The 12,200-nt window shown below is 35.0% G+C and overlaps 1 protein-coding gene and 1 long non-coding RNA gene across 2 annotated transcripts; both read right to left on the bottom strand.

Moving 5' to 3' along the window:
- Positions 1-797: 797 nt before the first annotated feature.
- LOC134650543 (uncharacterized) lies at positions 798-4,904 on the bottom strand. The gene is made up of 4 exons (XR_010097047.1): positions 4,829-4,904; positions 4,197-4,349; positions 3,768-3,920; positions 798-941 (listed from the first exon to the last, which is right to left on the bottom strand). It is a non-coding gene; the product is annotated as an uncharacterized LOC134650543 (long non-coding RNA).
- Positions 4,905-6,401: 1,497 nt separating this feature from the next.
- LOC134650296 (uncharacterized) lies at positions 6,402-8,414 on the bottom strand. The gene is made up of 4 exons (XM_063505256.1): positions 8,338-8,414; positions 8,020-8,172; positions 7,040-7,192; positions 6,402-6,585 (listed from the first exon to the last, which is right to left on the bottom strand). Exons 1-4 carry the CDS (start codon positions 8,374-8,376, stop codon positions 6,427-6,429), a joined length of 504 nt encoding a protein of 167 aa, XP_063361326.1. The 5' UTR covers positions 8,377-8,414; the 3' UTR covers positions 6,402-6,426.
- Between the last annotated feature and the right edge of the window lie 3,786 nt (positions 8,415-12,200).

Raw genomic sequence — 12,200 nt, 5'->3', positions numbered from 1 at the left:
CGTGTTTCAAAATAGAATTTGTGTCTAAAAATAACTGCTGTCTACGTTTATCTTAATCTTCTGGTGCTTTATTTCATGCAGGGTGTAAAATAATGTACTTTTTTAATTAAGAGTCAAATACCCTATTAATTAAATACTAACAGGCGGTAAGATCACAGAATTGAAAGATGTGGGTGAGTTATTGCGCTATATATAATAGGTACATATGTGTCTTATGTCGGCCATTAGATGCAAATAACATATTGATAACAGGATGACAGTATATAATGGGCCCATCATGACCCAACGTTTCCTCACACCCATAAGCCATAACGCTTTACGGGTCTTCAAATGCCAATCGTTCCATTTCGCATTATCTTTATCTCAGGAAGTAATTTTCCATCGTCGTGCGTCGTAAAATTATGCAAGTATTCATAGTGAGAATTATTAAAAAACCAACGACAATGATTGATGTGCACGTTTGCAACATTTACTTTGTATAATTAAAGGATAAAAATACCAAAACTTTGACGTCCACTGAACCTAAAAGAATTGGACATTCGAGGAAAATAAAACATTAATTTATTGCAAAACAAATAAACAACTGTAGCTAATTTTACATAGGTACAGTCACCTGCAATGATAATATGTTAGGTACCTACCTACATAACAAAGGCCGCAAAAATATCTGACACGATCTTTTTTGTAGAGCCATAAGGGCGTGTCACATATTTTTACGGCCTTCGAAGTGTAACATATTATTGCAGGTGACTGTACGTAGGTAGGTCTAGTAAAAACAATTAAATCTAATCTTCTTTAGGTACTAAATTCATATACATCATATAGCACCCTCTTAATTTTTCTTCGACGAAGAAATTAACTTGTGCTCTGTACTCTCCATACAAAATTTGATCATTTAATTTGTCACTGTCCAAGTGGAAACCTTTTGTTTCAATAGTGCCCTAAAAAGTCAAAAATAATTTAGGTACGTTTAGGTACAATATTACAGGACTTCCAATACAGTAAATGTGATGTGAACACTGGGGTAGCTTGATATTGGGAACCGAGAGAAAAAATGGGAAAACAAGTGAGTGCGCCTTTTTATAATAGATCCGTGTTCGGGTATATATGTCGCAGTCGGATCGTATAATCCGCCGTATTACATTACGGCTATAGTACGGCTCTTCTGAGGTGAACTTTTCGCTTCGAACCTTAATCTTTCAAACAAAGGCCATTGTCTCTATTATCGCAAAACCGCTTGCTCCCGACTTAGCACGTGCCAGTACAACATTCATATTGAAAAACAACCGGTATCGTCATAGTATTAAGGTTCAAATTTAATGTCACTGATAGTCTAGATATTACGTTTTGGTAGTGTAGGACGATAAACCGCCCCGAAGCGATACGGCCCTCATATTATTTTGATACTTAGTGTGGTGTTAAAAATGAAACGTGGTTATTTATTATATTGTTTTATTTAAATTATTAGCTTGCGGTGGTAAATGTAATAATTTACAAAGGTGCAGCTGCAAGCATTGTTATTTTTTCTTATCTTTAAAATAACGATACTGTGAAATTAGCACCTCTGATGTGATGCCGACGCATAGTGACAATAAAAACACTGATAAGGCAAACGTGGAGCTTTGAAGCGTACAGCTTTTCTAACAAAACGTCACGTGTCAACGGTCAGAAGAAAGGTCGGTTATAATATAAGAAAGAAATTGATTATATCTGATTTTTTTATTTTACACAATTTTATCTAGTAGTACGTATAACTGTTTATATACCTACACGGAAAAATGTTGATTATACCTATGTTAAACTTATTAATCTTAAATTTACATTGTTACCTTAGATTTTGTTATATAACAAATATACAACGCTTTATCATAAATAACCGGGTTTCATTTTTAACACCACACTAAGTATCAAAATAATATGAGTGCCGTATCGCTTCGGGGCGGTCTATCGTCCTACACTACCAAAACGTAATATCTAGAATATCAGTGAGATTAAATTTGAACCTTAATACTATGACGATACCGGTTGTTTTTCAATATGAATGTTGTACTGGCACGTGCTAAGTCGGGAGCAAGCGGTTTTGCGATAATAGAGACAATGGCCTTTGTTTGAAAGATTAAGGTTCGAAGCGAAAAGTTCACCTCAGAAGAGCCATACTATATCCGTTTTACAAAACGGGGGCGTTTTGAAATGCGGCGGTTCGACGATTAGCCGGATTGAGTGCGGCTGAATGAAAATCCGCCGGAATATACTCGGCGCCATACGTTCTTCAACACGGCTAGCCGTAATGTAATACAGCGAGTCATTAGCCGCCGCTTTGACAGTTTTTAGTTCCCATTTTTAACACTCGTGGCGCTGCCTGACATATTCAATTCAATTCAATTCAATTTCTTTATTGTGAGTTATATGTAGGTAATACAGATGTTCTAAAATACTTAATGTCCATTATAACCTGCCTTTAAGGCGTACAATATTCTTAAACTACATGCATTATTAAAAAATTAAACTAACATAACATAATCAAAACATAACAAAAACCGACAATAATTATTAATTTATATCAACAATTACAATAATTATTAATTTACTAATTACATATCACAACCGAGATCCCAATTTCTTATTATTAAATTTAAATGTCAAAATTATCATCAAAAAATTCTTTTATGTCATAATAACTTTTTCTTACAAGTAATTCCTTTAGGTGTCGTTTAAATGAAGGTGTTGGTAAGCCTTTTATTTCGTTCGATAAGTGATTGTCCCATAACAAAAAAAGAATTGTCATAAAAACTAGTTTTCGGAATGTGATCGGGTAGAATATTAAATACGTTTTTGGCTTTCCTAGGAAATTGGCATGTGTGACTTTTAAATAGTTCCATATGTTCCTGAATAAATATGCAGGACTCTAAGATGTAGGTTGAGGTCAGCGTCAATATGCCTAATTTGACAAAGTGAGCTCTGCATGAATCTCTTTGTTTTAAGAAAGACATTGCTCTTATGCACTTTTTCTGTATTTTAAATAGAGGCAATATATACATGGCATAACAACAACAAACTATGCAAAACGCTGGGGTGTCCATCAAATCTGGAGTTCGTCGGACTGTTTCTTTTCAAAAAACATTTCCTTCGCAACTTAACTAGACGGAGCCCCGCTTCGCGGGGCTCCTATTTCTGAGCGGTTTGCCCTTCGGGTATCTGAAGCTTCCTAACGAACCTAACCTACCTACCTATTGATTTAGTGAGACGTCAGTGAAAACATTACACTTTGGGGAAAAAAGCGTAGTAAGTAGGTTAGGTTCGTTAGGTAGCTTAAATTTCAAACATTGTCAACTAGTCGTAGACGACCGAAAGAACTGGTCACTCTACAATATAAATAGTAGATACGATGCGGCTAAACGTAGGCCGCCTTATTGAAGAACGTATCGCAATGACAATCCGGCTAATCGTCGAACCGCCGCATTTCAAAACGCCCCTGTTTTGTAAAACGGCTAGCCGTAATGTTATACGGCGGATTATACAATCTGACTACGACATGAACACTGGGGTAGCTTGATATTGGGAACCGAGAGAAAAAATGGGAAAACAAATGAGTGCGCCTTTTTATAATAGATCCGTGTTCGGGTATATCCATTTCATGACCGAATCACGTTATTTAAATTTCTAATGTTTTCTGATAATCACTTTAGTTTAGCAAGCCATTTCCTTAAGTAAAAAAATTGTCTTCTATGTCAATTGGGTTTGCATAATGCCATATACAAAATACTTACTGGTAAAGGGCAATCTTCCACCCCAGCGGCTTCAATGATGGCATTGTATACGTCTCCTACCAGAGTTTTCAGCGTGTGGCAAAACGGGCCTTTCAGATAGAATGAGCCCGGCTTGTATCCGCCGTCTTTCTTAGTCGCCGTTTGTATCTCCATCTACATAGGATAGGATAAAATAAAAACCGGAAGCGAATAGTCTGTGCGGAAAGAGAAGAGTCGTGGAATGTATGGGGCCCAATACATTTCACGACTCTTCTCTTTCCGAACAGACTCTAAGTCTAACGTACTGCTGTTTGGTAGAAAACCACTGTAGGTATTTTTAAACTAGGTAGGTAGGTTAAGTACATTAAACCTAAATAATATCAATAATTGGAATCTATTTGCCACTTTTTTCAGTATCGAATAAGTTCCAAAAATGCCAAAAATACTTACTATGATATCGTCACTAAGTGGCCATGGTGTAGATAATGTCATATCTAGAACATTGGTGGTCCGGTTAAATTTTCTTTGCGTTAACCACAAATCGACTTCTGTAACTGGTGGGTCACAGTGTTCAAATGACTGGAAAATAAAGATTCCTGGGCCCTAAATCAGGATTTTTTTTATTAGTATTAATTACAAAATAATGTTTGCGAGTTAAATCTGTAAGTTATACTGAACAACTGTAAGATGGACTAATACCAAAATCATAAAAAAATAATTTAATATATTATTGGCCTTCGATTTTGGAGTTTTTTAGTATTTGAACGTCCTATACTTAAAAAGTAAATATGTTCTACATGAGTACCTCGCGATCCACTCTGTAGCTGTACAGAAAAACATTTTATAATATACTTGGTCAACCAGATCTTGACAGTAGAAAAAGGCGGCAAATTCGGAAAATTTAGTATATAGAAAATATAAAAAAAAAAAAAATTAAAATAATAAAATAATAGAAAATTTGAATTTCGCGCCTTTTTTTACTGACAAGATTTGGTTGACCAGCTATATAAGTATTAGTCTATGAATAATTGAATTATGAAAAAAATGGTTTTTTTAAAAGGAAGTAGTCACAAAATACTAACCAGTATTTTACCCAGGAAACTATGGCACAGTGAAAATACGCAGATAAAAATAACAACGTGTGGTGTTGATAGAAACATTGTGTATAGAACAAACAATATTGGCGTGTATTGTAGGTTTTTATTACATATTTCCTACACAACTATATGCGTGACACTCACAGATAACATCAAAAGTAAATATTATTAAATAAATATAGACCTACATACCATACCATTATACATACCTACTTAGTTAGATACACTACACGTGTAGGGTAAATCGTATCGGTACCTTTCAATAATTGGACATATTATACTAAAACGACTCTCCGCGGTATTCGGAAAACAAGATCCATTCTAGAGAAGAGAACTATACGATATGTACTAGATACCAACTAGTTTAGATTTCAACTAGATATCTTTTGCAGCTCAATTCGGGCAACCAATGTCACTTTTACGTTAAATTATCGTTTTAAGATCGTTTCAAAATCGTTTTGTGATCTAAAAATACATAACGAGACGTTTTAGACATTATGAAAATCGTTCAAGAGTAGCAAATTTGACAGGCTAGATCTTAAAAATATCGTTGTCGTACCTTGGTGATGTCTAATAGATACCTATCTAATAAATATCTAGTTCAACATCCGAATCGGGCCCTCTGTGTATTACTCACAATCCAAGTAAAATTTCAGAACTAATGTTATTTAGTTCTTGAATTGTGTAAATAAATAAACAGGTTATTTTAGCAATTTTAGTATAATGTGTCGAGTTATTAGAAGGTGACCAGTAATAAACGATTTACCCTATATTTTTGAAATGTATTAGTACGTGGTATACAATTTAAACTTTCTTTCTTTAATGTTCGTTTTAGGGTTCCGAAGTCAACTAGAAACCCTTATAGGTATAGTTCCGTCCATCTGCATGTCCGTCCGTCCGCCGGGGCTTTGTTCGGTGACCGTTAGTGCTAGAAAATGGCTAGAAAGCTGCAAATTGGCTTGGATATATAAATCAATCAATCATGCCGACAATGCAGTAAACTAAAAACTTCTAGTTGATTGTGACGGACGAGTTAGTATAGTACCTACGGAATTTAACCCTACACTGAGCGTGGCCCGACATGCTCTCGGTCTGGCCTTGGCTTCTACTTTATAGGAACAGTGAAAGCGCAAAAAAATATTCCCACTTTACGTGCAAGGGATGTACCCTAAACATTTTTTTTCTAGATTTTATTTTACCAATTTATTGGCATAATAGGGTATTTGACTACTAGTCAAATCAGTTCCTTTTTTCGAACTGTCATAACGATTTTGCTAATATGGAATTTATATGAAACACTAGCATGTGACGTCACAATCAAATAACCTACTCATCATAGTTTTATACGGGTTATAAAATAGAAATGGTGTCTAAAAATAACTGTTGTCTACGTTTAACTATTCATCTTCTGATGCTTTATTTCATGCATGGTGTTAAATGATGTATTTTAAATACCCTATTGATTTAATGATTTACACCAAATTGCAGCTTTTTAACACTAACAAAATATGTAAATGATTAAATATTTAAAATACTTAGGAAGAAAATAAACATAACTTTAGAACATTATTTTATTGAAAAGGTTATTCTTCTTCTTTAGCCATCAATTGCATGTAAAATATATAACATCCTTTCGTTTCACCGTCGATAAAAAACGACAGTTGCGCTCTATAGTCCCCGTACAGCATTTGGTCGTTTAGTTTCTCGCTGTCGACGTAGAAACCATCCAATTTTATATCACCCTGAAAAGTAAAGTCAGTTGATTATAATTCAGAGGCGTATCTAACTTAACAACAATCTAACACTCAATACATCCTCTCTCAGGGGTCTTAAGAGCCCATCAACGTGCACACTAGCGCCACTGCTAAATAATCATGATTATTTAAATTTAACGAAATATACGTAAAAAAGGGGGCCACTACGTACTGTATCTTGTATTAAAGTACCTTTTGAATACATCATACTAGTTTCTATGTTGCTGGATTCGTCAATCTATGCGTCCAAAGTTAAACCGGCCGTTTTTGTTTTGAGTTCATAGATTATCACAAGTTAATCGCCTAGACGCGTAGTATTTGGGCGACCCCTCATAGTCCCCTCATAGACCCCTTATGTCAGGTCGCTGACGTGTGTTATACCTACGTAAAATAAGATTTTTTTGACAGAATACAGAGACGACTCTTTGGACTTTGGACTTACTGGTATGGGACACTCCTCAAACCCTGTAGCATTCACGATCGCATCGAACAAGTCTCCGATGAGTGACTGTAATGTTTTGCAGAAAGGACCTTTCATGTAGAAGGAGCCGGGTTTGTAGCCACCGTCCTTCTTGCTCGAAGTATCTACCTCCATCTATACGTATGAAAAATACTTAATTTATGGATACTATGGATTTATCGATTGCCAGCACGATAACAATACATAGCCTAATGTCTAGCCAAACTAAATTAGGGAGAGTTCTTAATTTTTATCTCACAACTAGATTTATTTACCTAGTTATACCTACTTTATATTATTCACTAATAGCTTCAGCCTGCAACTTCCCGTATAATGATATTAATGACGATGATGATCGATAAAAGATATCCTAAGTCCTTCCCCGAGCCTCAATCTCCATACCAATTTTCATCTAAATTGGTCCAGCAATTTAAGCGTGAAAAGGTAATAGACAATGAATATTCTTCATTTCCCATACCCATAACACTTGTAGATATTGTAAGATATTCACACATGCTCGTGATCGACATAACTTTAGAAAGAAAATCATTGCTAACAAAAACACATAATTCATTATTTTTCTGAATGCAATTTATGCATGCTGCCAACCTAAGTAAGAAGGAACTTATGTTTGTTTTCGTGACTGGTAAAGTAGACATCTTTTGAAAATAACATTACCTGAAACCAGCCGCTTGAAACATTGTGCTTATGGTTGAAGATCCAGATTATTTATCCATAATAATTTTAGTGTTACCTAATGAAAAAATCCTATCCATATATCGTCAGGTGAATTTTCATTATGTTCAACCAAACTCACTAATTGCAAAATAATAATTACTCGTATCACAAAAATCAACCTTGTTTTGGCACTGGCTTTAAACTTGTGGTAGTAGGTAAATAAGTGAGTTTTGTTTGTCACCTGACGAATATTTTTCGAATTTCGTAAGTAGGTAGGTACTCACTATGATCTCATCACTGAGTGGCCACGGTGTAGACAATGTCATATCTATAACATTAGTGGTCCGGTTAAATTTTCTCTGTGTTAACCACAAATCTACTTCTGTTACTGGTGGGTCACAGTGTTCAAATGACTGGAATTTGAAGACTCCTGGACCCTAAGATAGATAAAAACAGATTTTATAAGTGTGCATACAACGCCTTAAAACTGTTAAATGCTCTGAAAGCGTGTTAAAAAGGGGATTATGTGATGAGATTCAAATTCGGGTTCAAACGTTATTTGTATTAGAAACAATTAAAATTAAAACTGCCTAACTGCTTACAATCATCTTATTCGTTATACTTGAACATAGACAAAACATGGCAGTGAGAATGACCAACCGAAGTGCCGCTTGCAACATAATTACTCGAATAAACAAAGCCTTACAGTATTCTGCCCTTTTATTAACTTGTTAAATTGCGTGACAGTAACAGATTATCATCAAAAATGTAGAAAAATGCATTTTATATCAACCTGTGCAACAATAAAACGTTTCACTGTTCACTGTACAAGGGTCTTAGGTATTTATTATTTTTATGGAATATATTTATTTTTCAATAACTATTAAACGGTAATTAAATAGGTACAGAAATTTACAAACTTATAACTAGGTATATGTATTTTTATACCATTTACATGATAATTTAAATAAGGTACTATCTATTATACCACCGACTAAACGTATTGTTATTGGTATATGTATACATAAAAAATTGAAAATAAATAAATAACAGTACATAAATAAGTATTAAATACCTTATTTCCTATTATGAGGATAGTTAGGTACCTATTTGATGCCATTGTCTCACTTGTCTACACTGTCTACAGACATTTTACTCGATTACAACAAAATGTGAAAGGAATCCGTCCGAGACATTCTGACATCTGACGATCGCTGATCTTTTGACATCCAATAAAGGAAATGTGCATTATGTGCAAGGGAAATTTAAATGAAGTGAGGCGGGTTTTGTTCTCATGGACATGACTCTGTTTTATCTTAATCTTAGTTTAGTGTTACTGCATGGTTGTGGCTTTACATAAAGCACACATGAGATTGGTTGCAGGCTCAGGCTCACGCACAGTGATGAAACGACTGTAAAATATTACTTAGGTACTTCTTATTTGTTTACTCTTATAGTGTATTCCTATAAGTATTTTCTGTACGACATGATTTAATTGGTTAAGTTTGATCAACTTTTTATTTACAAACATAACATAAACATATAAAAACAGAAATAATACCTACAAAATTAAAATTAACTAAAACTATCTACCTATATCAATACACGTATTTACAAATAAAAAATGGGAGCTAACTCGGCGCCGGACGGAAGGGTGCCCAGAAGGCTGGTGGCGTTGCCGCGCTGAATGGCGATGCCGATTCGTTGCGCAAGTAACCAATTAATATATATATATTATATATATTATATATATCTATTTTTTTTAGATATTATATCATATAGTAGGTAAAACTTTGGCAATTGTTCTTCAGAAAAACTGGAATGTTTTTCTGGGCTGTTACTGTAGCCATATGCATTGTACCTACTTTAGATTGAAAGAACAAAATCGTTTGTTGACCTAACTCCAAGAGTGCCTTACGAAAAAAGGGGGGTTTCGTATCGTTTGTGGCCCGATACGCACCTGGCCGGTTATTTGGGTATTGATATAACCATATCAAATATAAGTAATAAGTCACTAGTTTATTTCTTTGGCACGCTATGCAGCCGAAAACCTCAAATAATTTTAACGTGCGATTGAGCGAGTGCTAAACTGATTAAAATTTTGGAACTAACCGTTATATTTTGTTTCAGATGGTGTCTGTAAGTATGTACATATCTAAGTGTAAGAAAAATTTCGCCACATGAACAGGACATCCACATACAAGTATTAACAATCGGATGTAAGTTTTCCTTGTTTTAAAAAGGCAAAGTCGTGAGTGCCATCTATCGGCGCCGAGTGTCATGCGCACACGCACGCTATACTGATTAATTACTTGATAGCATGTAGTTGTCTCTGACACGACAATAGCTTTGCAATCGCGTAACATTAGGTGTGTGGTACACTGAAAGATTGATCCGGAAACTGTACTAAAACAACTTTTTTAAATAAAAATTAAAGGTTATTAAGAGTTGGTTGATTAGAGGCAATGATCACATTCGATATAAAACTGAAAGCACTTACTGGTTCCTATAATAATTATATTTATTCTAAATTAAAATGTTTTTGTCAGAGATGAACAGTTGGACCTTTTCACTACGACGTCATGCATGCACTATTATTTCAAAAAGCTGTTTAGGTGTTATAGTTTGTCAAAGGACTGTCTCATTTCAAACATAGACAGAGAGAATCATACTAAATTTGTCTTATACTAGTATTAGCAACAAAAGAAAAGTTTTCCTGGTTCTTACTGACTGACGAATTGGTTTGACCAACTATAATTAGGTAGGTTTTCTTTACATTTTTATTACCTATTGTCGCCGTAACGGAAATGCTCCAAGTACACCAACAACCCACGTCCATTGTGAAACCTCACGAGCACACATCCGATCTTTTCTGGTTCGCCATCAATAATGCGAATGTGTTTGTTTGGAGCTATCTAGGTTAATTACAGTCCAATAGGGCATGTGATTTATTCGTGAGAACAATTTGTGACCTGAACGATCCTTATACGTTTGACATCAACGCGCGAGCCGCACCTAATAAGCCTTAGGAGTAACCGAGGGTTCTGTATAGATATAGGTCGTATAGTAGTAGCGTGTGCGTGATACACAGACAAGACATCCTCCAGACTGAGCATAGTAGCGCTACCCCCTCTGCCACAAATATACGGTAGTTTTACTCCATTTTCGAGTCAAAGTGTCTTTGTGTGCCATCCGTGTCTTTGAACGGACCAATCACGGCACGGGACTCGCTCACCTCGTCCCCCGCACCCCAGTATTTTTGGCAGCATCGGTTTCATGAAATAATTGCTCTAAACTCCGTCTAATGGCGTGATATAAGGGAACTGAAATATGAGATGATCGCAATAGCCAACAGCCAGTTTTCTTTGGCCAATAGAAATAATACTCAATCATCATGATTATACCTATACCATTTTTTGCTAAAATTACAGATTGGTTGTAAAAATTGGGACAATAATACTAGCATCTTAGTATTTAGTTATACCTACCTAAGGTTATTAAAGGTATGGTAGGCGTTAGGCGGACGCCTGGCGATCACAGTCAATACCAAATAGTCGACAAAAAGTAATACGTTTACAATGACGGACATACACTTTGGCGTACAGATTTCAGATTTCAGATGATTTATTCATAAATGTACATCTCATTTACATGTCAAACAAAAAATACAAAATATTCAATATAAAAATTAAATTATTTAGTTATTAACACATTTGACATTAGGTACATGAGGTTGCATAGGTACAAGTTTGTTTAAAGGGAAACCGCTGAGAATTAGATTACTTACTTATAAGATACCTAACTATTTCTCTACAAAAATGTAAGCTTCCGCTTAAAGCACTGATGCCCAATTCCACAATGAGAACATAATTCATCAGGTCTATTTAACCCCGCTATTAACAGATATCATCGTATGGGAACAAATTGCGTCAGTAGCAAGTGTGAATGAAACTTAATCCGACTGATACGATCTTGCGCCGGTTATATCATGAGATATCGCATTTTGAAACTAAAAAACATGAAGTCCGAAGAAAAAAACAATCGAAATTCTACCGTAAGATCTACTATCTCTAGTCTATAATCAAACTAGCAGTTGCCGAGAGATGGCCATCTTTTGGTCAACTATAGTACTATATTCGGGGCACGTTAAACTGATGAAGTAATTAAAATTTATGTTTTTTTTTCTGTCGTGACACGAGATAGTTGAAGGAGCTACCTTTACGTAATTTTTATTGGGAATTGAAATGCAATTTTGTAGGTAAGTAATATTCCAAGAAAACTAAGTAACACAAGTAGTTGGGTTAACGAGACGAGAGTCAATAGAAGCGCTTGGTATATGAATTGTCTTCGATATATCTGGCTTTTATAAACTGAAATCTTATATTGCTGATGTTAAGTGGACGGCAATTAAATAAATCAATAGCACCGACAAATAATATCTCTTTTATCGAATCTTCAAAAGGTA

The sequence above is a fragment of the Cydia amplana genome, chromosome 8 (assembly GCF_948474715.1).
Source record: "Cydia amplana chromosome 8, ilCydAmpl1.1, whole genome shotgun sequence".
NCBI classification, from domain to species: Eukaryota; Metazoa; Arthropoda; class Insecta; order Lepidoptera; family Tortricidae; genus Cydia; species Cydia amplana.
This window is presented reverse-complemented; position numbering and strand designations above follow the sequence as displayed.